This window comes from Macaca nemestrina, chromosome 15 (genome assembly GCF_043159975.1).
Source record: "Macaca nemestrina isolate mMacNem1 chromosome 15, mMacNem.hap1, whole genome shotgun sequence".
NCBI lineage: Eukaryota > Metazoa > Chordata > Mammalia > Primates > Cercopithecidae > Macaca > Macaca nemestrina.
Window position 1 is genome coordinate 92,405,818 of NC_092139.1, and position 26,779 is coordinate 92,432,596.

Consider the following 26,779-nt stretch of genomic DNA (forward strand, 5'->3'; position numbering starts at 1 on the left):
ACCACTAACACCACATATACCACACACACACACACCACACACACCACACCCACACACCAGACACCACACACACCACACACCACACACACCCCACATACCACACACCACACACGCCACACACCACACACACCACACCACACACACTACACCCCCCACACACCACACCCCCCACACACACTGTAATGCCCAGACTGTTTGTTCCCCAAAGAAGACCACCAGAGTCCAGAGTCAAAGCCAAGCGTCAAGGATCTTTACTACAAGTTCGAACCTGGTCCCTCCATTCCATAGCATACAAGAGGGCCCCGAACAACGCGAGCGTTTGCTTTTTATAGCCCGAGAGTTGCAGGGGAACAAAGAAATTCCTTTTGGCTCCCGCGCTTTCAGTAACCTTGAACGGCTGTCTCCTTATCGGAGACTTTCCAGGTGGTGTTTGTACTGGGCTCAGGGAGTTTGAGAGATATATGGCGGTATGTGGTGGGATGGGAGGATGGGATGTGTTTGTACTAGGCTCAGGGAGTTTTGAGCCCGGGGCTGAGGAATGTGCCCAGCTCCTTTCATTCCCCCCTTCTTTTCAGGTATCTCTAGAGCCAATCTTGGGTCTTATAAGTCTGATTCTGTTTCAGCGTTTACAGGTTGGTATTGGGCTCTGAGGACCATGAGTTGTACGGTGTCAAACCTCTCCCTAACAAATTGTAAAATTCTGTTAACAACACAAGGTCCTACGGTAAGTAGAAATAGTAGACTTAGCAGGGGTCCAAGGAAGGGGGCTAACAGAGAAAACATAGAGGAGTTCCACCATTGGTCTGCAGCTGAAGCAAACTGCCGTGTTTTTACTTCTGCGCTTAACTTGCGTAACTGTTGGACCCGGTCCTCTACAAGCCCTGATTCATTTATGTAGAAACAACAGTCTTCTTTTAGAAATATACATGTACCAGCTTTTTCTGCAGTGAGTAGGTCTAGGGCCCTCCGGGTCTGCAAGGTTACCTGAGCTAGGGACGTGAGCTGCCGCTGAAGGGAGGCAAGGGACTCAGCCGACTCCTCCATAGCAATGGCAAATTGTTGGTATAACTTGTTGCTTTCTATGAGGGTGTGACCTAGGGCTCCCCCCACCAGTCCGGCTGCAATGAAGGATGCGGTGAGGGAGATTCCTGCAATGAGGGGGAGAAATATGGCTCGTGCAGGTCGCGGTCTAGGGTCTGGGTGAATAACAGCACTAGTCCAGTTACCGGTATACCCTAGGAACTCGCCGGCAGTAAGTAGAGTCAACCAGGGAACTAATGTGACAGGAAGACACAGTAGGTTGGTAACAGAGGGGCTTGATAGGTTTTTAGATAAGGTTCCATTACACCAGAAGAATATGCCTGACGGAGCCCTTGAGGTGATATTAGGGGGCGTTGCAGTGATGCTGCAGAGGCTGGAATTGGTTCCTGAGAAACAGTAGGGAAACTTCTCCTGACTGGGGTTTAGGTATAGGGGCACGTTTAGGAGCATATGAGAGGTTTCGGAGGTTGTTAGCTTGGGCAAAGGTAGAGGATCCCCATGACAGAGGGACAGCGGTTAGCGGTGGACACCCTAGAGTGGCACACAGAAAGCAGCCAGACAGGCTGTGAAGTCCTGTAAGGTTAGCAAGTTCTAGTCCTTCTTGTAATAACTTTAACCAGGAGAAAGGACGTAAGTCTTGTGTTAGTCTGTTTTCCTGTCGTTGGATATTCCCGTGGACTAGGGGCAGTACTTGCACTAGGCCTCGCCACAGATAGAGGTGACTGCTAGGCCATGTGGAGGAGGGGGAGTAGTATACAGCCCCATGTTGAGGCGTGGTCCAGCGGGAGTTCCAGGGGTCTCTAACTATCCATGTATATGAAAAGTCTCTATCCCGTCTGCGATGGAAGGGCCACTTAGGGTCTAACTGTTTTCTCTCTTCCCCAATAAGGGGGTCTATGGATGTTACAATAGTTATAAGGACAGCCGGCATTTTGGTGCCACCAATAGTGTTTACAATTGTATTTAGTCTGATCAAACTCAAAGCATATTATTGGTGTCATAAGTTTGGCTATTTGGAAACCAGTAAAATTTAGTAGAATTGGGCTGTTGCACCCTGAGGAGGGGCAATCAGCACTGGCCAATAATTTCCCGGGCTTATGAGGTTGTCCAGGGTGGGTTCGGTTTTCATAAAGCCAGAATCTCCAGACAAAGGGATTAAGAGCTGGTTTTGTGATTTCCCCAGCGGCCACTAGGGCGACTAACGTTAGGGTTAAACTACCTAACTGAATGTTTGCAGTGAGCTATGCTGCCGGCGCAGGGTGAGTTTTAAGGGGTTGTTTTTAGCTCTGTCCACAGTCCATGTGTCCGGTGCTTCAGCCACCGCCGTGATTGGTCCTAGAAGGTCGGAGGTTGGGTCCACTGGCTTGACGTGGGTGTAGTGGATCCACGACGCGATGCCTTCTACCTTCAGGGCGGTGGGTGTGGTTAGGAGTACCTGGAGTGGTCCTTTCCACCTGGGTTCTAGGGTCTCTTGTCGGTGTCACTTGACCAGGACCCAGTCTCCCGGCTGGTACGGATGGGGTGTCGGCGGGGGACCGGTCTCATATAGTTCCTTCAGCTTGGGCTAGATTTCTTGATGAATTTTCTGCAAGGCTTGTAGGGAAAATAAGAGTTCAGAGACATTTTCTGTTTCAGACTTGAGCAGATCCTCTTTTAGGCTGGGAACTAAGGGTGGGGGTCTGCCATACATAATTTCATAAGGGGTAAGGCCCAGTCTGTAAGGGGTATTACGGGCCTGGAACAGAGCGTAGGGGACAAGGACCACCCAATTAGCGCCAGTCTCCATAGTTAATTTAGTTAAGGTCTCTTTTAAGGTCCGATTCATCCTCTCTACCTGTCCTGAACTCTGGGGCCTGTAAGCGCAATGTAGTTTCCAATTTGCCCCAAGGATGGAAGCCAAATCCTGACTTACCTTAGCGACGAAGGCCGGCCCATTGTCTGACCCTATCTGGACGGGGAAGCCATACCTGGGGAGGATATCTTCCAGGATTTTCTTTGCTACAACCTGAGCAGTTTCCTTTTTGGTGGGGAATGCTTCAATCCACCCTGAAAAAGTATCTACAAAGACAAGTAAGTACCGATATCCATATTTTCCTGGCTTTATTTCAGTAAAATCTACTTCCCAGTAGATACTGGGCCTGGTTCCCCTGAGCCTTGTTCCCGATGCAGCCTGGGATTGGGGGTAGGCGTTGTTAAGCTGGCAGACTCTGCAACTTGTCACAATGTTGCTGGCCGTCTCGGCTGTATGCCTGAATTTGAGCTTAGAGCGTCTGATCAGGTCTATCATCCGCCCAGCACCCAGGTGGGTGGTTCGGTGGATGTGTTCTAACACTTGTTGTCCTAATTTTTCTGGTAGGATGGTGTGGTCATTAGTTATCAGTCCACCACCCATTCTGGATCTGTTTCAGGGGAAGCTTGTCAATCCACTGGAGATCTTGTTCTGAATAATCAGGGAAATATGGCAAGTCCCGGGGGCCCGGGTCAGGGAGCTGGAGTGCAAGGAGTTGGCTAGGAGCCTTCGCCACCTTTCTTGCAGTTTGGTCCGCCAGAAAGTTGCCTTGAGCAGTTGGAGTAGTTAGTTTCTGATGCCTCGGGCAATGCACAATGGCTAACTTTTCTGGCCTCCATAGGGCTGTTAGCAGGGCTAGGATTTCTTGCTTGTTTTTTATCTCTTTTCCTTCAGCCGTCAGTAACCCCCGCTCCCTGTAAATGGCCCCATGTATATGCACCGTTGCAAAAGCATATCGGCTGTCTGTATATACCGTCAGCTTTTTCCCCGCCCCTAAGGTAAGAACTTGGGTGAGCGCTATCAGTTCGGCCTTCTGGGCCGATGTCCCCGGGGGTAGGGGTTCCACCCAGATTACCTCAGTCTCTGAAGTCACTGCCGCTCCAGCGTACCTCTGGCCCTGATGGATGAAGCTGCTCCCATCAGTGAACCAAACGAGGTCAGCGTCAGGAAGTGGGCGGTCCTGCGGGTCTTCTCGAACTCCATGCACCTGAGCTAGTATCTCGGTGCAGTCGTGGAGTGGGGCGTCCAGGTCCAGGTTGGGCAGCAGCGAGGCAGGGTTTAAGGTCGTTGGGGGCAGGAAAGTTATCCTGAGAGGATTTAGTAGTAGTCCTTGGTAGTGGGTGAGTCGGGCATTACTCATCCAGCGGTTAGGTGGCTGTTTGAGTACACCTTCGATGGCATGTGGAGTAACGACCCGCAATTCTTGCCCCATGACAAGTTTATCAGCATCCTGCACCATCAGAGCCGTGGCTGCAATCATTCGGAGACAGGGGGGCCACCCGGCAGCCAATGGGTCTAACTTCTTTGACAGGTAGGCAACTGGCCTTCGCCAGGGGCCTAAGTTTTGAGTTATTACCGCCTTGGCGACACCTTTATTCTCATCTACGTATAAGTGGAAGGGCTTGGTAACATCAGGTAGTCCCAGTGCAGGCGCGGAGAGTAGGGTGGTTTTAATCTGTTGGAAAGCCGACTCGGCTTCGTCTGTCCACTTAAATGGCTGCTGCCCCCGTGTTGCCTGATATAAGGGTTTAGCCAGTTCTGCGAACCCAAGTATCCATAGTCTGCGAAACCCCGCCGACCCCAGGAATTCCCTCACTTGTCGGGTAGATTGTGGCCTGGGGATCTGCAGAACAGTTTGTTTCCAGGCGTTGGTTAACCAGCGCTGCCCTTCTTTAAGCAGATACCCTAGATATGTTACCTCTGGCTTACAGATTTGAGCTTTTTTTGCCGAGGCTCGGTAGCCTAGATTTCCCAGAGCTTGTAAGAGACCCTTGGTCCCTTGGATGCAAGCTTCTTGGGTCTCAGCAGCAATCAGGAGGTCATCAACATACTGTAGTAAGGTTATTTCAGGGTGTTTGCGTTGGTACTCACCCAGGTCTTCATGGAGGGGCTCATCGAACAGGGTAGGAGAGTTTTTGAATCCTTGCAGCAGTCTGGTCCATGTCAGTTGGCCACTTATGCCCCTATCGGGGTCATTCCACTCGAAGGCGAAGAGCTTTTGGCTCTGAGGGGCTAAAGGCAAACTGAAGAAAGCATCTTTTAAATCTAAAACAGTGTACCATTGATGTCTGGGGTTTAGGGTACTCAGGAGGGTATATGGGTTAGGCACAGTTGGATGTATGTCCACAACCCTCTTATTGATTTCTCTTAAGTCTTGTACAGGTCTGTATTCTCCACTATTAGGTTTTCGTACCGGCAACAATGGAGTATTCCAGGGCGAGTGACATGGGCGAAGGACCCCTTGGTCAAGGAGCTGGCAGATATGCGGGGCAATTCCTTTCTTGGCCTCTAGGGGCATCGGGTATTGGCATACCCGCACGGGGTCTGCCCCAGGTTTAAGTTCAACAAATAAGGCAGGACAGTGTTTTGCTAGTCCTAAGCCCCCCGTTTCCGCCCAAGCTTCTGGATATTGCTGGAGCCAGGTTGCTATGTCCTGGTCAGGGGCCGTTTGCTCCTGGTGGAGCCGGTACTCATCTTCTAGGGTTATAGTCAGGACGGACACGGGTTGATTGTGGGAGTCGGTCACGACGGGTCCCTCAGGGAGGAAATGGATCTGTGCTCCCATTTTAGTTAGCAGGTCTCTCCCTAATAGGGGACAGGGGCTCTCAGGGATGACCAGGAAAGAATGGGTTACATTCTTGGCTCCGAGGTTTACTGTTCTTTGTGTTGTCCATGGGTATTTCTTAACTCCTGTGGCCCCTTGTACCCACGAGGACTTGGAGGATAATTTCCCATTAGTTTTAACTAAGACTGAGTGCTGTACTCCCGTATCGACCAAGAACTGGACCGGGGACCCCTCCACTTGCAAAGTTACCCTAGGTTCGGGGAGAGGATCCGAACCCTGTCTTCCCTAGTCTTCATCTTGAGTGACTAGTACGGGTGTAGACCTAGGGGGTCCCTGTCCTCGTTGCTTCTTTTTGGGGCAGTCTCTTACCCAGTGGCCAGCCTCCTTGCAGTAGGCACATTGGTCTTTTCTCAGATTATCATGCCTTGGGGGCCGCCTAGGTTGGGTGTACTCTGGCTGTAGATGTTCTTTCTGTACTATTGCTGCCAGGACCTTGGTCATTTTTTCAGTGGCCTTAAATTGCCTTTCTTCTGGAGTATCTCTGTTATTATAAACCCGCTGGGCTATCTGAAGGAGGTCCTGAATCCGCTTTCCTTCCAAGTCTTCTAATTTTTGGAGTTTTCTTTTAATATCTGGGGCTGCCTGATTTACGAAAGACATTACAACAGCTGCCTGACTTCCTGGAGCCTCTGGATCTATGGGGGTGTACTGTCTAAAAGCTTCCATTAATCTTTCTAAGTATGTAGCTGGGCTCTCTGTCTTTCCCTGTAGAATAGAATATACTTTAGCCAAATTAGTGGGCTTGCGAGCAGCTGCCCGGAGACCTGCCATTAGAGTCTGGCGATAAAGGTGTAGCCGTCCCCTACCTTCTGCCGTGTTGTAGTCCCACGCCGGCCTGGTCAGAGGAAAGGTCGCGTTTACGAGGTCAGGGTTGGCAGTCAGTTGACCGTCATCCCCCGGGACCAGCTTTCTAGCTTCTACCTGTATTCTCTCTCGCTCTTCCGTGGTAAACAAGATTCGGAGGAGCTGCTGACAATCATCCCAAGTGGGCTGGTGGGTGAACATGACACTATCCAGTAAAGCCAGTAAATCTTTGGGGTTGTCTGAAAACCAAGCACTCTGAGTCTTCCAGTTATACAGATCACTGGTGGAGAATGGCCAGTACTGGAGCCTGGGGATTCCTGTGTCATCTAGGGGTCCTATTTCCCGAAGGGGTAAAGCCACCGTGGAGTCAGGCGGCTGGGGGGGGGGCTAGTCTGCGAAGTGCGCCCTCGCGTCCGCCCCGCCGGCCCTTCAAAGTTACTTTCTCTTTCAGCAGGCCCGTGAGTGCCGGCTGCCTCCCCCCCGCCTGCTCTCTCCCGCGATTCAGCCCAGGGGGTGGGTCCGGGTGCGTCGGCCGCCTCCCGTCCGCCTGCTCCCTCCCACGACTCAGCCCGGGGGGCCGGGGCCTGGGGCCCAGAGGGGTACGGAGGGGGTTCTGTGAACAGTGGGTCCCCGCTATCAGGTAGAACAGGATGGGGGGGGCAGTTGGTTGCTTGGATTTTAGTGGTCGAGCAACCGGTGCCTTACAGGGTTCAGAGGCTAATTGGAAAGGGGACAGCCAAGGAGGCAGGTTCTCAACAAGGTCCTGCCATATGAGGATATATGGGATATGATCTAAGTGGCCCGCATGCCCAGGTAGGAAAATCTTGGATTTTACCCTAGTAATGACAGCAAGCCGGAAGGTCCCTTCGGGTGGCCACCCCACATCAAAGGCAGGCCATTCGGAGCGACACAGAGTAATTAGCTTTCCTTTCCTGATTTCCATACCAAGATCATGGCCCCTTGCTCTAACTTCTTTGGAATTACTTGTAAGGAGAGAAAGAGGAGTGCTCTGGGTATTACCCATCCTGTAATGATTTGTAGTCTCTTCCTGTAAAGGAATGTGGGTTAGAATCCCTGTAAAGGAAATCTGATCTGACTTATTAATGATACCTAGTCGCAGGCGCGCTTTGGCAGCCCAGGAACCGGGGCAGTTCAGGCCGCAAGCGTGCACGCCGGAAGCCGGAAGCCCCGGGGACCGGGGCCGCGAGCGCACCGGAAGCCAGAAGCCCCGGGGACCAGGGCCGCGAGCGCGCCGGAAGCCAGAAGCCCCGGGGACCGGGGCCGCGAGCGCGCCGGAAGCCAGAAGCCCCAGGGACCGGGGCCGCAAGCACACCGGAAGCCCCGGGGACTGGGGCCGCGAGCGCGCGCCGGAGGCCGGAAGCCCCGGGGACCGGGGCCGTTCAGATCGCACGCGCGCACCGGAAGCCGGGAGCCCGGGGACCAGGGCGGTTCAGATCGCACGCGCGCACCGGAAGCCGTGGTCAGAGACAGCTACTGCCCAAACCACAAATGCGCTCGGGGCAGTTCAGATCAGAGACAACTACTGCCCAAACCGCAAACACGCTCGGGGCAGTTCAGATCAGAGACAGCTAGATCAGATGAGAGCCAGGGGACGTCTCCCACCAGCCTCCACTGGCCATCCTATAGCGCGTCTGCCAGGACTGTACCAGCTCCAGTTTCAGACCTCGCGAGTCACAGATTCAGATTCAGAACAGACACACAGACACAGACAGACAAAGACGAGCCAGCTCACCTATCAGTAGATTGATCCTAGCAGATCCGTTGACCAGGGGTCTGGTGGGCTTGGGGAATCCTGGACGAGCCCCCAGATGTAATGCCCAGACTGTTTGTTCCCCAAAGAAGACCACCAGAGTCCAGAGTCAAAGCCAAGCGGCAAGGATCTTTACTACAAGTTCGAACCTGGTCCCTCCATTCCACAGCATACAAGAGGGCCCCGAACAACACGAGCGTTTGCTTTTTATAGCCCGAAAGTTGCAGGGGAACAAAGAAATTCCTTTTGGCTCCCGTGCTTTCAGTAACCTTGAACGGCTGTCTCCTTATCGGAGACTTTCCAGGTGGTGTTTGTACTGGGCTCAGGGAGTTTGAGAGATATATGGCGGTATGTGGTGGGATGGGAGGATGGGATGTGTTTGTACTAGGCTCAGGGAGTTTTGAGCCTGGGGCTGAGGAATGTGCCCAGCTCCTTTCAACACCACACATGCACCACACCCCCCCACCGCACACACCGCACACCACACACACACACATACACATCACACACCACACACCACACACAGACGCCACACACACCACACACCACACCCCACATGCACACCACACACCACACACACGCCACACACCCCACACCACACACGCACCACACTACACACCACACACACACACCACACATGCCACACATGCCACACACACACCGCACACACACCACACATACACATTACACCACACACCATAAACATCACACACCGCACACAACCACACCACACACGCCACACGTGCCACACACACCACACACACACCACACAACCACATACACACCACACACACACCACAAACACCACACACACACCGCAGCACACACCATACACACAACACACACTGCACCATACACCACACAAAACACACACCGCACCATACACTACACACCACACACACCACCCACACCACACACACACCACACACACCACACACACACACACACAAGTGGAAACCCAATTATCATTCAACTAGTGAATGGCTAAACACATTGTGAGACCTTCATAAATAGAATCAGAATCAACAATAATAGGGAACAAACTATTGATCCATAAGGCAACTGGGATGAATTGCAACATTGTTACACTGAACTCAGGAAGCCAGACTCAGAAGGTTACCTACTTAGACTCCTACTCAGCATTAAAAAGGAACAAACTACGTTGCAACTGAGCCGCCTGGAGGAAAACCCAGAAAACTATGCTGAGTGGGAGAAAGCCAGTCCCCAGAAGTCACATACTGTATGATTCCATGTGCAGAACATTCTTGAAATGACAAAATTATACAAGGGGAGACCAAATTAGTGGTTGCCAGGGGCTAAGGAGGGGTTTGGGACAGTGGGACGTGGGTGTTTCTGTGAAAGGGCAGCATGAGGGCTGTTTGGGAGGGAACTTTCCGTTCTGGCTGTATCAGTGTCAATATCCTGGCTGTGATCCGTTACTGTAGCTGCAAGGTGCTACCCTTGAGGGAACTTGCGTGAGTACCAAGGATCCCTCTGTATTATTCCTCACAACCGCATGAGAAGCTACAATTATCTCAAAATAAAAAGTTTAATTTAAAAAACGGTCACATCCTTTACGTTTGCACTTCTATGATACTCTGTAAAAAGCAAAAGTATAGGGTCAGAACGAGATCAGTGGTTGCAATGATTGGGGTACAGAAAGGCTTTGACTATAAGAGGAACATAAGGGCTGAGAGCAGCGGCTCACCTGGTCGCTGGCCCTTCCTGGGTCCTCTGCACTTGCCCTCTCAGTCCCTGACATGACTTCACCCACAGCCTCCTGCTGGCTTCTCAGGCCCCTGGCCAGGCAGCTTTGGGGGGTGACGGGGAACTTGCAAGTTCTTTTTCAAACCCACCCAGTTGCTCTGCAAAATCCTTCCTGAGCCCTGAGGCCAACCAGCATGGGAGGGGGTGTGGCCAGTCCACCCTCAGTGCCCTTACCTGTCGTGCAGCGGCCCACGGTGTCATCAGTAAGGGTCTGATCCCCTCACTGGTGTAGAAGCTGCAGAGGAGCAGCTCCAGGAACTCATCCTGGCCTCTGCCTGCAGGAGGCTGCAGGAGAGGGTCTGGCACCTCCTCCCCATGAGGAAGGCAAGAACAGGAGAAGCACTGATGACGATCCTGACACCCAGCAGTCACTGAGCCTCCTGTGTGCCAGGCATTGTCTCCAAACCTCACATTTAGACAACCCTCCAGCGAGGCGATGTCTGCCTCCACAGGTGAGGAAACGGAGGCGCAGTGTCTTGTCTCTCACCCCAGGCCACACAGGATCACAGTCTACATCCTGGCCTCAAAACTGGGGCAGCACAAAGACTCAGAGCTTGCGGTGGTTGGGGGGTGTTCCTACACTGGGCCCCCTCATTGTGAGGATGGGCTGGTCACCGACCCCTAGATTCCCTGCCGTGGCTGTGGTCATGTCCCCTTGCTGGGGGGGCCCTCTTGCCTTCCCTAGGTCCTGAGAGTCTCATTAGAGGCTCGGGTATTTCTCCAAGTGTGGTCCCTGAACCAGACCACAGGTGGTCTGTGGAAATGCATGTTCCCAGGCCCCGTCCCAGCCCTATCATTCTTAGGTTTGCACAGAGGTCCCTTTCTGTGCGACCAGGAGAGTGGCTTTCCAGGAGAGAGCTTTCTCTCTGAAACTGCAGCCTCCCCAGCCTCCCCGCATCCTCCTGTGTCCACTGTGACCACCATCCTTGCCGTCATTTTCTGTGTCATCCCCAAAGGTCACGGCAGGGGAACTTTGGCCCCAAGTTGAGAATTACCTGGCTCAAAAGAGTGCTGAGGTGGGAAACCCAGCTCTTGCCTCAGTGTCTCGCTGCATGAATGAATCAGGGAATTTCTGCAGCAGGGGGACGGGGTGGCACCTCCCCTGAGACTGCAGGCACAAGGGTCAAAAGAGGGCTAGGGTGCGAGGGGGTGAGAAGAGACCCCTTCAGCTTGTTAGGAATGCCCTGTGTTGGTGGCCTGCTGAGAAGTATGTATCCCTGGACACACAAGCCATCAGCCTGCTCCTGAAGGTGCTACACTCACCCATGGGCAGGGTGTGCCTGAAGGCCACCAAGGCCTTCACCATGCTGCCAGAGGCCCCTGAGGGCTGGAAGGTCCTGCAGGCCCACACACATACCTTCCGTGTCCTGGAGAAGGACTCTGACAGTAAGGCTTACGAGGGTGAGGCCTTACAGCAGGCGACCCAGATCACCATCGATGTCATTGAGTGGAAGCCCTGAGCCCCTCGTCGGGTCAGATCTGATCAGCCACTTCTGCACCTGAGTCAATGCGCTCAGTCTCTTTATTTCAAGTCGGAATGGCACTTTCCGTTCCTGGAGCACAGTCACGTCTCTTCTCACTCTCTTGCCAAAGGCAAAATGCCAGGCCCAGAAGCACCAGGTCCTGGATGGTACAGGCCGAACCCAGTGCCGGGGGATGTATGGGAGGTGCACTTGGAGTTTTGCTCGCTGCTGGGGCCAAGGGTTCCCCTCAGAATGTAGAGAGGAGGATTGAGACCTCCAGGGACAAAGCTGGGGGCAGGAACTTGGGCTGGGGGAAGGAAGGAACCCAGCTGTACCAGGCACCGCCCAGGTTTCAGAAGCTCCAGTGATTGACCCATGGGGTGTGGCTGGATGTGGCTCTCCTCAGCCAGGTTTGCCTGCTCCCATCCTGGGTGGCAGGAAGGAAGGTAAAAGGTGAAACGAGATGCAGTTTCTTTTGACTGAGGATGAACTCTATCCTAACAGACTCCCTCAGGGATGAGAGTTCGGGACAGGGAGAGGTTCTGGTTTCCTCCATAAGATCTTCCCAGCAAATAGCTGCATTCTTCAGTCACCCAAGCACACCCCCAGGCTGGCCTGAAGCCCAGCCACCTCGAAGGCACATTCCTGGTGCTGTCCAGGAGGGGAGCCTAGGAATCACACGAAAGTCTCCATCACTTCTTTACGCCAAGCCTGGGAAAACGCCTGACTGCAGAGCTTGAGCCTCCCTCAGATGTTCCTGTAGCACGCGCTGGCCTGCCCTTTGGGTCAGCACCCTGGTCAGCTCCTGGAATGGCTTCACCCTGGATGAAGAAGAGACAATCCCTTTTCAGTGAGAACTGTGACGTCATCCCACTAAGCAGCCTCCACACCAGCATCTCCTGGGCTCCCGCCTCTGCAGTCCAGGCTGAGGAGAAATTAGAGATGCGGGAACTCATTAGACAGGGACAGAGGTGCCTCTGTTACAAGGGGAGGGCCAGGAACACAGACTCTGTTGGGACCTAGAAGTCCTGAGCACCACATCCTTGCCTCCATTCTCCAAGGCCCATTTACCACACCCATTATCAGCTTCTGGGATTTAAGAAGCTGCTGCTGGGAGAGGTATGGGAGCCAGCCTGGAAGAGGCAACTGGTAGTTCAACTGTAGCCCAAAGGCACAAACTGCCACCCCAGACAACCAAGGCTGGACAAGGGCAGTGGGACGGCCAGTGGCTATAATCCCACACTGTGGAGGGAGCCAGCTGTGTTGAGACCCCAGCTCTACACTGACTGTTTACCTATGGAGCCTGGGGCAAGTTGATTAACTGCTCAGTGCCTCAGTTTTCCTAGCTCTAAAGTGGGGATAGTAATTGTGCCTATCATAAATGGGTATGATTTTGGCAGTGCCAGGTGTATCATACTGAAGACAAGTGCCTTGTACATTGTGGGTACCCAAGAAGCCAGTTTACAGCCCCTCAGAGGAGACACAGCAGGCATCTGAGGGGGCCTGGAGTCCTGCATCCTGCAGGTGCCTGGGGCCCTATGTCCAGGAGAAGCTGCCCCCTTACTCCACAGCAGTCTACAGAGCACCCCCTGACCAGGGGTACGCCTGTTTGTGCAGGTGTCAGGAGGGAGCCCTGGGCCTCTCTGGGCTTTGATCTTCCCTGGCAGGACTATAGAGGGCCCAGAACGCCGCCTTCTCCCAGCCAGGCCCTTCCCTCCCTTTCCCAAACTCAGCCACCTCACCACTCTCTGCCTCAGACTCAGGACTAATCTCACTATGTCCTTCATACCTGTTTGCATCAGGGGCTGCAAGAAGCTCAGCTCACCTGCCCCTCGAGGCCCTGACTACTACTTTTCTGATCTCGTCTGCTGAAACCTTTTTTCCAAGCCCTCTGGAGGCCCCAGGGCCTCATCCTCTCCCTGGAACATTCTTTCCTTTCTTGCTTGGTCTGAAACCTAGTTCTCCAGAGACCTGCTTCCCCATCGTGTGCGTCCTCCTATGTGGGGCTGCTTTCCTCCCTGCCTGCCCCTCATGCCCTCACTGGAATCGAACAGGTCCTTACAGTCCATCTCCTGTGTCTGTTTTGAGGAGCCCTCTGGTTCGGAATCCCTGCACAGGTCTGTGGCCCTGGCCCTCTCCCCTCCCCAGCACCACACCACCAGATTGCTCTTGAAGGGCACAACGTGGTCTCCATGTGGCTGAGCCCAACTGTCGGTCCTCAGGCCTCATCTTTCTTTGGCCATGAGCATTTCCCCAGTGGAGCCTCACCACCTCCCCCTCCCTGAAACACTTCCAGGAAACGAGGCCACTTCTCTGCAATTCCGGTTGTTCAGTAACGTGCTATTGTGCTCTTTTAGAAACTGATACACATCATGGTGTGTTTAAGCCTTTAGGGAAGTGGGAGAACTGGGGACTGCTGTGTGAGCCCCTCTATGCCATACCAAGTCAGACCAGTGAGGGAAACTAGACCGCTATGCTGCAGGGCTACCTCCCCCTCCAGAATGCTTTTCACATCTTCCAAGATCCCCTCATTGGAGACTTTACATGACCCGGACTCATCTTAGGCCTTCCTGTTCTCTCCATGTGCTACTGGGGTGCCTGCCGATCAGAAAATGAGTGGTGCTGTCACTGAACTGACTGCCCACGGGGACTCGTGGTCTTTGGTGCATTCCAGGCTCCACCACAGTCTCTGCATCCACAGACAACTGTGGTCCTGGCTGCTCTCTGCCATTAGGTTTCCCTTCCATTTTTACTTACTGCCTAAAGAACTTCATATAAAATTCTATTTAACAGCAGTTTATCTCAGACTCCCATATAGAACACATCAACTATTTTAATGTTTTTCTTCTTTCCTATCACTGTCTAAAAGCACACTTTAGACCAGTGTGGTTGACTGTATCTAATTTTTAACCTATTAGATGGGCAATTTTTTTTTGAGAAAGAGTATTGCTCTGGGTGATTCTCTTTGATTGTCTCTGTTCTCATTCCATGAGAACAACCACATGCTCTATGGAAGCATAATCCTTCAATTGCACTCATACAACCTGTCAGTAACCTTTCACTCCCTGAGCCAAGAGCTTCTCCATCCGAGTTTCAGCAAGACCAATTTCTGAGCCATGGGGCAATGGGGAACACCAGCCTCACTAAGCTCACATGCCCAGCTGTGGAAGCAAATTTCATTTTATGGTAAGTCTACTTTGCCACTACAGGCGGTGTAGCGTGTTAGTTTCTAGATTAGCCTTTGGTGTTAAAGAGATCCAGCTCTTGGTGTGTCTCCTGAGTAATTTACTTCGCTGAGACTCACATTCCTCATCTGTATAATGACTATAACAAAACTAATTGTCTCAAAGTGATTGTGACACTTCAAGGAGGCAAGACAGAGAAGTGTCCATATAATATCTGATACTGATACTTAATTTATATCTTATTATTTTCATTCTTATAACTTAAGCACCTGCTTATTAACTACAGTCATATGTGGCAGAATGACATTTTGGTCAATGACAGACTACATGTATGACAGTGCTCCCATAAGATTATAACAAAGCTGAAAATTTCCCTTTGCCTAGTAAAGTCGTAGCTGTTGGAATGTCGGCGCAGTGCGTTACTTACGTGTCAGTGGTGAGGTGGTGTAAACAAACTTATTGCACTGCATCATTAGAGTCAAACAACATTACTTTTTGGTAAAGATTTTAAGTAATATGTTATACAAATGAAAGACTAATCAAAGTGATGGTTTTTAGAAAGAGATAAAACAGAGTCGATGAGGATTTGGAGAAATGGCTACTCATGTATGCTATTAGAGGAGCATGAATTGGTGTCATCATTTTGGAAAAAGTTTCGCATTATCTATGACAATGAAAGATATGCCCCCTTCTAATAGTCGTCTCGGCAGACGTGAGTGCTTGTGTTATTCCAAAACCACTAACAAAAATACTCAAAGCACCATTACTTGAGACAGCCACAATTATATTAAAAATAACCCTGGCCAGGCACAGTGGTTCATGCCTATAATCTGAGCACTTTGGGAGGCTGAGGCGGGCAGATTGCCTGAGGTCAGGAGTTCATGACCAGCCTGGCCAACATGGTGAAACGCTGTCTCTACAAAAAATACAAAAAATTAGCCAGGCATGTTGGTGGATGCCTGTAGTCCCAACTGCTCGGGAGGCTGAGGCAGGAGAATGGTGTGATCCTGGGAGGCAGAGTTTGCAGTGAGCTGAGATCGCGCCACTGCACTCCAGCCTGGCCGACAGAGCAAGACTCCGGCTAAAAAAAAAAAAAAAAAAAAAAAAAAAAAAAAGTCTAGAACTTAAGTAATGAATATCATCTTAAAAGCCAAAACCAAAGCCAAAATTTTGAAGACAGGAAATAGTGTGATACTATCTTTTGTGGGAAGGAACTCTTGGCTTCCCCAAAAATTAGAGAACTGGGGAGAAAGAAACCTCATCTCAAAATCTGTGATTAGGTTGGGAAATGGAGGCTGGAAATGTGCTCAAGGTCAAACATTCCTCCTCCCTTCAAAGGAGACTGGAGTTTTACCACTGAGCCCAGAGTGAATATTCACTCCGCCATCCACCCCGGGAGATCCCTTTAAACCAGGAGTGCACAGTGAGGACAGAAACATGAATGTGCACTAACAAGTCCTGAAAGTTCACAGGGTGATTCTCGATTTCCCCTTGGCACACAGCAGAACTGTTTCTCTAGGTTCCAGGAAATGCCTTTGAGAGAGCTGTGTCCCCCAGATTCCCTTCATCACAGATGACACCAAGTGCTTAAGCCTGCACCCCTTGTGCACAATCCCTAGGAGGGCTGACTAATCCAAACCAAAGGTTCTGATGTTCCACAGGCAGAAAAGAGCAGGTGGACTGCAAAGAGAATCTCTCATGAACGCGGCACCCCCATAGCCCATAGAGACAGTTCTTACCATGATGCCAAGAAACTCTGAGAACAACAAGCCAGACCTCACACATATTTCCATTTTCCTTCTGATTTCATACCCCCTCCTTCAGCCCCTCCTCCCAATCAGCAGGGATAACCTGAGGCTCCTGGGAACCTTTTCCCATTGGGTTTTTCCTGGCACGTAGTTCCCTACCTGGATAAGTCTCCTCGTCACTTATACTCTCCAGCGTCAAGTCTTTAGAAAGAAAAACACCAGGATAAGTCATTAGAGAGAGTGACTCACCCGCTCCTCCTCCTTTAGCTGAAGCTGAATGATGGGCTATTCTCCCACCCCACACTGCTTCATACATGATCCCCTCATCTTTCTTCTGGGTTGACAAACCTCCCTACAGCTTCTTGGGCCAGAGTTCTATATTGGCAAAATCACTTTCACGAGAACCCCAATCCTGTTTCCCAGCAGGAACCCAGAATCAAGTTTCTATACACTGAAGCTAGCAAGTTTTTCCCTCAGGAAGTGAGTTACTTCATGGTACATACCGTTTTCTTTCCAAGCTGTTATCTGCAATTGTATAAAAGAAAACATTATGAGAATCAGATTCTGCTGTGCGCTTCACACAGATCTGTTATTCTCTGGACAACGATAAAAAACCAGAAGGTGGTACAGTGATTGAGCCATAGGTCAAAGTCCCCAAAGACTAGCACAGAGGATGGCTATAGAAAAACCACAGAATTTACCTTTAATTTTATATACAAATGCGCAATGCTTAATCCAAGGAGGAAAACTGGTGTGGAAAATGCCTCAGCATTCCAGTTGATAGTGGATGCTGTCATTTAAAAGCACTCTAGTGTACCACATATAAGGTGGGAAGACACTCCTACTGAATTCCAGCTCCACAAAGAGAATAGGGTACATTGTACATAATGTGCATTGCCAGATTTTCGTATCAAAATTAACTGAGAAGTGAAGGAATCAGGAAAGCAACATTGCTGTAGAAGACCAAAAAAGGGGATCTTACATGGACATCATCATCATCATCACAGTCATCATCACAATCAGCGTCATCATCATCATCTTCATCTTTGTATCGTGGTGAGCATCTTAAAAACAGGCGGTCCTCAGGCCAAGCTGGAAGGACACAGAGGAAAGATCAGTTCATTGGTGGTTGGTGACTGTGAGTCACTCAGGGAGCTTTGCCGGATGTGGTGTATGGAGGTGGTTCATTAACAAGCATGGACTGAGTTGATGCTGGGCTATTCCCCTGAGTGGAACAGGGCAGAGAAGGGGAGCAGGAAAGACATGAGACATGGAGATCTTCGCCTTGCACTAGAGGCATCAGGCAGCAACAGAGAAGAGTCAACCCAAAATGAAACTAAAATGCACACTAAGGGTCAATGGAAGAGTGCCTTCCTCTCTCTCAAATGTTTTGAAACTCTTCAAAACAAACAGCATTTTCTTAACATATTCAAGACCCTGTCAGTACACTAGGATCCAGTTACGCTGGTACTACATTTAGCATCTGTTTAAAAAAATTGTTACTTGATTAAAAGCCTATTGTATTAATGAAATGGACTCAATTTCACCCAAATTATTCTATTAAGCACACACTTTTTCATGAAATAATTTAAAAAATTAAATATTAATATGCTACAATTAAAACTAGTCATGATTTCCTCTTTGTAAGTCTTCTTCTGGAACCAGGGTGTGTGCACAAAACCTATTGGGCCCCTGTGATCCAGGGCTTCAGCAGCTCTGTGTCACTCTCCCTGAGGAGAGTCCCTAAAGATCAGGCTTCATTCAAGCAGGCCAACCTCACACAGCCTGCACAACCTACACCAGTGAAGCTGAGAGTCATGACTCTCAATACTTTCTGCCATGAGGATAAGTTTCCAGGTTCAAATATACATTGTTTACTGAAATGAGGAAATGTATACCAATAGAAATGGATGAATTCAGGAAAAAATGTCCATGCATACAGGGGTGATTTTTTTGGATAACTAGCTTACAAAAAATATATATATATATATTTGATGCCACTTTGTTCAGATATACAAAATAGTGGTATAAAAAATCACAAATTTGGCCCGGTGCGGTGGCTCATGCCTGTTATTCCAGCACTTTGGGAGGCTGAGGTAGGCAGATCACGGGGTCAAGAGATTGAGATCATTCCAGCCAACATGGTAAATCCATGTCTCTACTAAAAATAAAAAAATAAGCTGGGGTTGATGGCACATGCCTGTAGTCCCAGCTACTAGGAAGGCTAAGGCAGGAGAATCAGATGAACCTACAAGGCGGAGGTTGTGGTGAGTAGAGATCACGTTACTGCACCCTGTCTAAAGACAGAGCAAGACTCCGCCCAAAAAATATTTAAAAATCACAAATTTTTATTAGTCATGTTAAATCTACCTTATGAGCTGTCAACATAAAGATTCTAGAAAGTAAAGAAGGTGCAAAGCAGTTGAAAGGCATCCCATATTCATGGATAGGAAGACTAAACCTGACTAATACACAATACTACACAAATGATCTACGGACTCACAACAACTGCTATGAAACTGGTAACAGCCATCTGTGCAGAAATGGAAAAGATAATCCTAAGGCTTTAAATAATTTATATATGCCTCAAATAACCATGGTAACTGAAAAAGAATAGTGTTAGAGGATGCACATTCATGAGAGTGAAATCTACAAAAAAAAAAAAAAAGATAAATTCAGATCGTGTGCTCCTAGCTTGGGGGCACCCATAAGTATCACAGATATAGAATAGAGAGCCCAGAATTAAATGCATACATAGAGTCAGCTGATCCTCAACAAAGGTACCAAGAATACACAATGGGGAAAGGAAAGCCTTTTCCACAAATGATGGTAAAACTGCATATTCTTATTCAAATGAAGAAATGGAATGTTGACAGTGTGCTCAAGGTTGTGCTTCTCTCTCCATTTCCAAGACACTGGAGCTTTTATAGTGAGTCCAGAGTGAGTTTTCATTCTGTCCTCTGCTCCCAGGGAGATGTCTTGATACCAGAAGTAAACAGCAAGGACAGACAAATGAATGTGCTGCCATGAATGCTAACAGTTCATAAGGTGAGGATCCATTTCTCCTATGCATCTGGGCACACCGCAGAACAATTCTGTCTCCAGGATTAAGTAACTGCCTGTGACAGAACTGTGTTCCAAACCAAAGGCTCTGACATATTGCAGTGGCAGAGGCAGAAAAGAGCAGGTGTTCTCAGAAAAATCACCTTTAAATAATAAGATGTGATCGAAATCACAGGATACTCAAAAACGTAGTACTTCTCACCCTGATGACATTGAACTCTGAAAATAACAAACTCAGCTTATATTTACTTTTTCTCTTTCTACACTCTCCCTCAGCCTCCTAAGCAGCAGGTATAACATGAAGGTTGCTGGAAATGCTGTTTTATTAGATCCCACTTCAGGTGGGATCTAATAAAAGCATCCTCTTCCCTGCTGAGATTCTCCAGAATCCACTCTTTAGACCCACTAACATCACGATAAGTCAGTGAGAGGTGCACTCACTTCTACTCCAGGTGAAGACACACTGGCTCACACAAAATCTCCTGGTTGGTCCTCTGGGTTCACACACATTTCTACAGCCCCTCTGCTTATAGTTATCCACTTGCAAAATCATTTGCTCTCACCACACCCCCAATATTTTTTAACAGGAACCCAGATTAAGGTTTCTACATATTAAAGCCAGCAAATTTGTTTCTCAGAAAGTGACTTAGTTGAAGGTACGTACCCTGGACACGTGGTGGTAAAATCTGCAATGAGAAAAAAGAAGATGCTATGAGGATCAGATCAATTCTGCTGCACCCCTTACACAGACCTGTTAGTCTCTTGATGACTTCAGAAAACTAGTTGTGAAACAGTGGTTGAATCAAAGGTCAAAGACCAAACATTCTAGCATAAAGGACACGTGTGGAAAAGACAAGAGCTTTTCCCACAGAATTTATCTTTGAGGTTGATGTAGATTGCTAAATGCACAGGGCCTAATCCAACGAGAAAAACTGGTGTGGAGGAAACTGCCTCTGCATCAGTTGATGATGGATGCGGTCCTTCAAAAACATCCTAGTGTGTCATGTATTAGATGAAAAGAAACTCCCACTGACATCCATCCTCACAAAGAGTTGTGTATGTTGTACATAATGTGCCTTGTCATATTTCTATATCAAAATTAATTGAGAAGAAAAGAAATAAGGTGAAAAAAATAATGTGTACACTGGCCCATTTTTAAGACAAAGTGCCTTGAACCAGTTTAGGTCAGCAAAGGACAGAAGAAATACTAGGTTCCTTCTTGGATGGGCAATGCCTGCTTGTTGGGCCCCTCCTCCTCCCCACTTAGTTGCCCTCACTTGAATCAAAGAAATTTAGTCTAAGATGAAAATTTACTAGCCTGCAAAGTACCTTACTTTGTCTGTTCTTATCACCCTACCCAGCTACTTGAAGAGCCCCTGAGCTGACTAGGATGATAATGCATTGTGGGCTGCAAAAAAATGCAGTAAGAGAATCCTGGAAAAACACCTAAATCCCCCAACAACAATCAGTAGGCCACACCCAGGAAAACTGTAACCCCACAGTACTCAGCCTATGAGGAACCAGGGGAGGGACCTGCACACTAGGGGATAAATTGCTCGTTGAAACTCTGCTGGGGGTGTCTGCTCCTCAGACACCGAATCTTGCAACACTGTCATTAAAAGTCTTACTTTTGGCCAGGCACAGTGCACCGGATCTTGCAACACTGTCATTAAAAGTCTCACTTTTGGCCAGGCGCGGCGGCTCATGCTTGTAATCCCAGCACTTCAGGAGGCCGAGGGGGGTAGATTACCTGAGGTCAGGAGTTCGAGACCAGCCTGGCCAACATGGTGAAACCCCGTCTCTACTAAGAATACAAAAATTAGCTGGGCATGGGGACATGGGGACACATGTTGTAATTCCAGCTACTCGGGAGGCTGAGGCAGGAGAATTGATTGAAACCAGGAGATGGAGGTTGCACTGAGTTGAGATTGCACCACTGCACTCCAGCCTGGCCAGCTGAGCGAGACTCTGTCTCAAAAAAAAAAAAAAAAAAAAAAAAAAAAAAGGAAAGAAAATCTCACTTTGCTGTTTTTCAGCTCCATGAGTCTGTTCTTTGGGTTTGGACTGGTGAGTTTGTTTCTCACATCAGAAAACCAACATTTCCTTAGAAGACAAAGAAAGGTGGTCTTACCTGGACATCATCATCATCCTCATTATCATCACAATCATAATCTTCACTTGGTGGTGGGCTCACTAAACTCAGGTTGTACTCAGAAGAACCTGGAAGGACACAGAGAAAAGATCAGTGCCCTGGTTGTTTGTGACTGTGAGTCACTCCGAGCTTTGCTGGATGTGGTGTATGGAGCTGGTTAACAAGCATGGACTGCGTTGATGCTGGGCTATTCCCCTGAGTGGAAGAGGGATGGCAGAGGAGGGGAGCAGCAAAGACATGAGACATGGAGGTGTTGGCCTTGTACTAGAGGCATCATGCAGCAACACAAAACAGTCAACCCAAAATGGAACAAAAACACACACTAAGGGTTAATGGAAGAGTGCCTTCCTCCTTCTGAAATGTCTTGAAACTCTTCTAACAAACAACATTTTCTTAACATATTCAAGACCATATCAGTACACTAGGATCCAATTATGCTGCTACTACATTTAGCATCTCTTTTAAAGGATTTATTACTTAATTAAAAGCTTACTTTATTAGTAAAATGGATTCAATTGTACCCAAATTATTCTATTAGTCACACATTCTTTTCATAAAGATAAAAGTTAAATTTTAAAATGCTACAATTAAAAATAGTCATGATTGGCCAGGTGTGGTGGCTCACGCCTGTAATCCCAGCACTTTCGGGGGCCAAGGCAGGCAGATCACGAAGTCAGGAGATCGAGACTATCCTGGCTAACATGGTGAAACCCCATCTCTACTGAAAATACAAAAAATTAGCTGGGCATGGTGGCGGGCACTTATAGTCCCAACTACTTGCGAGACTAAGGCAGGAGAATGGCTTGAACCTGGGAGGCAGAGCTTGCAGTGAGCCGAGATCGCACCACTGCACTCCAGCCTGGGCGACAGAGTGAGACTCCGTCTCGAAGAAATAAATAAAACAAAACAATAGTCATGATTTCCTCTTTGTAAGTCTTCTTCTGGAACCACGGTGTGTGCGAAAAGCCTACTGGCTCCTGTAATCAGGGACTTCAGCAGCTCTTTGTCACTCTCCCTGAGGAGATGCCTGAAGTATCAGGCTTCATTCAAATGGACCAAGCTCACAGACCCTGTTCTACCTACAATGAAGCTGAGAGACATGACTCTGAACACTTTTCTGCCATGAGGATAAGTTTCCAGGTTTAAATATACATTAGTTACTGAAATGAGGAAATGTATACCAATAGAAATGAACACATTCTTGAAAAAGTGTCCGTGAGTACAGGGGTGATTTTTTGGTTAACCAGCTTACACAAATTTTTTTTATTTGATGCCTATTCATTCAGACATAAAAAATATTCGTATAACAAATCACAAATTTGGCCAGGCACGGTGGCTCATGCCTGTTATTCCAGCACATGGGAGGCCGAGGTAGGAAGATCACGAGGTCAAGAGATTGGGACCACCCGGGCCACCATGGTAAAACCACGTTTCTACTAAAAATAAAAATTTAAAAACTGGCTGGGCATGGTGGCACAGGCCTGTACTCTCAGCTACTTGGAAGGCTAAGGCAGGAGAATCACTTGAACCTGGGATGGGGAGGTTGCTGTGAGCGGGAGCCCATCACTGCACCCCAGTATGGTGACAGAGTGAAACTCCATCTCAAAAAGAAAAAACCACAAATTTATATTAGTCATGTTAAATAAATCTAACTTATTAGCTGTCAACATAAAGATTCCAGAAAGTAAAGAGGGTACAAATAAGTTGAAAGGCATCCCGTATTCATGGATATGAAGACTAAACATGACTAACACAATACTACACAAATGATCTACAGATTAAAAATAATTGCTGTCAAACTGGTAATAGCCATGTGTGCAGCAATGGAAGACATTCCTAAGACTTTAATGAATTTTTATGTGCCTCAAATAGCCATGGCAACATTGAAAAAGAATAGTGTTGCAGGATGCACATTCATGAGATTGAAATCTACAATAAAAAAAAAGAGAGAGGCCGGGCGCGGTGGCTCAAGCCTGTAATCCCAGCACTTTGGGAGGCCGAGACGGGCGGATCACGAGGTCAGGAGATCGAGACCATCCTGGCTAACACGGTGAAACCCCATCTCTACTAAAAAATACAAAAAACTAGCCGGGCGAAGTGGCGAGCGCCTGTGGTCCCAGCTACTCGGGAGGCTGAGGCAGGAGAATGGCGTAAACCCAGGAGGTGGAGCTTGCAGTGAGCTGAGATCCGGCCACTGCACTCCAGCCTGGGCGACAGAGCCAGACTCAGTCTCAAAAAAAAAAAAAAAAAAGAGAAACTGAGACAGCATGCTTCTAGCGTGGGGGCACCATAAGTATCACAGGTATAGAGAGCCCAGAATTAAATGCACACATACAGAGTCAGCTGATCTTCAAGAAAGGTGCCAAGAATACACAATGGGGAAAGGAAAGCCTCTTCCACAAATGATAGTAAAACTGCATATTCTCATTCAAATGAAGAAATGGAATGCTGACAGTGTGCTCAAGGTTGTGCTTCTCTCTCCATTTCCAAGATACTGAAGCTTTTGCAATGAGCCCAGAGTGATTTTCATTCTGTCCTCCGTGCCCAGGGAGATGTCTTGATACCAGAGGTAAACAGCAAGGACAGACAAATGAATGTCCTGCCATGAAACCCAACAGTTCATAAGGTGAGGATCCATTTCTCCTATGCATCTGGGCACACCGCAGAAGAATTCTGCCTCCAGGATTAAGTAACTGCCTGTGACAGAACTGTGTCCCAAACCAAAGGCTCTGACATTTTGCAGTGGCACAGGCAGAAAAGAGCAGGTGTTCTCAGAAAAATCGTCTTTAAATAATAAAGCAAGAAGAGGTGATTGAAAACACAGGATACTCAAAAGCCCATAAACATAATACTTCTCACCATGATGACATTAAACTCTGAAAAGAGCAAACTCGACGTATATTTACTTTTTCTCTTTCTAAGCCCTCAGTCTCCCAAGCAGCAGGTATAACATGAAGGCTCCTGGAAATGCTGTTTTATTAGACCCCACCTGAAAGTCTTGTTACCTACCTGGAAAGGCATCCTCTTCCCTGCTGAGATTCTCCAGAATCCACTCTTTAGAACCACCAACATCAGGATAAGTCAGTGAGAGCTGCACTCACTTCTCCTACTCCAGGTGAAGACACACTGGCTCACACAAAATCTCCTGGTTGGTGCTCTGGGTTCACACACATTTCTACAGCCCCTCTGCTCATAGCTATACACTTGCAAAATCATTTGCTCTCACCAGACCCCCAATATTTTTTAACAGGAACCCAGATTAAGGTTTGCATATATTAAAGCCAGCAAACTTGTTTCTCAGAAAGTGAGTTAGTTCAAGTTACGTACCCTGGACACGTGATGGTAAAATCTGCAACGAGAAAAAAGAAGATGCTATGAGGATCAGATCAATTCTGCTGCACCCCTTACACAGACCTGTTAGTCTCTTGTTGACTTCAGAAAACTAGTTGTGAAACAGTGGTTGAATCAAGGGTCAAAGACCAAACATTCTAGCAGAGAGGACACCTGTGGAAAAGACAAGAGCTTTTCCCACAGAATTTATGTTTGATTGATTTAGATTGGTAAATGCACAATGCCTCATCCAAGGAGAAAAACTGGTGTGGAGGAAAATGCCTCTGCATTACAGTTGATGATGGATGTTGTCCTTCAAAAATAACCTAGTGTGTCATGTATTAGATGAAAAGAAACTCCCACTGACCTCCACCCTCACAAAGAGAATTGTGTATGTTGTACATAATGTGCCTTGCATATTTTTATATCAAAATTAATTGAAAATGAAGGAAATCGTGAAGGAAATAATGTATACAGTGGTCTTTTTTTTTTTTTTTTTTTTTTTTTTTTTTTTGAGACGGAGTCTTGCCCTGTCACCCAGGCTGCAGGGTAGTGGCATGATCTCGGCTCACTGCAAGCTGCGCGTCCTGGGTTCTCGCCATTCTCCTGCCTCAGCCTACCTAGTAGCTGGGACTACAGGCGCCCGCCACCTCGCCCAGCTAATTTTTGTAGTTTTAGTAGAGACGGGGTTTCACCATGTTAGCCAGGATGGTCTCGATCTCCTGACCTCATGATCTGCCCGCCTCGGCCTCCCAAAGTGCTGGGATTATAGGCGTGAGCCACCGTGACTGGCCACAGTGGTCCATTTTTAAGACAAAGTACCTTGAACCTGTTTAGTTCAGCAAAGTACAGAAGAAATAGGATATACTAGGCTCCTATTTGGAGAGGCAATGCCTGCATGTTCAGGGCCCACCTCCTCCCTATTTAGTTGCCCTCGCTTCAACCAAAGAAGATTAGTCTAAGATGAAACTTCACTAGCCTACAAATTGCTCACTTTGTCTGTTCTTATCAGCCTGCCCAGCTACTTAGGTCATAAGTCAAATACTTGAAGAACCCTGAGCTGACTAGGATGGTAATGCATTGTGGGCTGCAAAAAAATGCAGTAAGACAACCCTAGAAAAATGTCTCGAAGAGGAGCAAGATGGCCGAATAGGAACAGCTCTAGTCTCCAACTCCCAGCACGAGCGACACAGAAGACCGGTGATTTCTGCATTTTCAACTGAGGTACTGGGTTCATCTCACTGGGGAGTGCCAGACGATCAGTGCTGGTCAGCTGCTGCAGCCCGACCAGCGAGAGCTGAAGCAGGGCGAGGCATTGCCTCACCTGGGAAGCGCAAGGGGGAAGGGAATCCCTTTTCCTAGCCAGGGGAACTGAGACACACAACACCTGGAAAATCGGGTAACTCCCACCCCAATACTGCGCTTTAAGCAAACAGGCACACCAGGAGATCATATCCCACACCTGGCCGGGAGGGTCCCACACCCACGGAGCCTTCCTCATTGCTAGCACAGCAGTCTGCGATCTCGCGGCAAGGCAGCAGCGAGGCTGGGGGAGGGGCGCCCGCCATTGCTGAGGCTTAAGTAGGTAAACAAAGCCGCTGGGAAGCTCGAACTGGGTGGAGCTCACAGCAGCTCAAGGAAACCTGCCTGTCTCTGTAGACTCCACCTCTGGGGACAGGGCAATAACAAACGTAGCCGAAACCTCTGCAGACGCAAACGACTCTGTCTGACAGCTTTGAAGAGAGCAGTGGATCTCCCAACACGGAGGCTGAGATCTGAGAAGGGACAGACTCCCTGCTCAAGTGGGTCCCTGACCCCTGA

At 48.7% G+C, this 26,779-nt stretch overlaps 1 protein-coding gene across 3 annotated transcripts in view; it reads right to left on the reverse strand.

The window, feature by feature from the left end:
- Window positions 1–2,499: 2,499 nt before the first annotated feature.
- LOC105495744 (aspartate-rich protein 1-like) overlaps window positions 2,500–26,779 on the reverse strand; it is a 50,267-nt gene continuing 25,987 nt past the window's right edge. Inside the window, exons 11-18 of one of the 3 annotated variants that reach the window (XM_071080269.1) lie at window positions 24,956–24,977; window positions 21,608–21,696; window positions 20,141–20,162; window positions 17,396–17,505; window positions 16,917–16,938; window positions 16,573–16,614; window positions 11,375–12,301; window positions 2,500–2,634 (exon numbers count right to left, since the gene is read on the reverse strand). In XM_071080269.1, coding sequence (XP_070936370.1) covers window positions 12,297–12,301; window positions 16,573–16,614; window positions 16,917–16,938; window positions 17,396–17,505; window positions 20,141–20,162; window positions 21,608–21,696; window positions 24,956–24,977 — 312 coding nt within the window. In that variant the 3' untranslated portion in view covers window positions 2,500–2,634; window positions 11,375–12,296. Of the gene's footprint in view, window positions 2,635–9,785; window positions 9,849–11,374; window positions 12,302–16,572; window positions 16,615–16,916; window positions 16,939–17,395; window positions 17,506–20,140; window positions 20,163–21,607; window positions 21,697–24,955; window positions 24,978–26,779 lie in introns of those variants that run through there. The other 2 variants (XM_071080270.1, XM_071080271.1) reach the window with 2 other exon arrangements.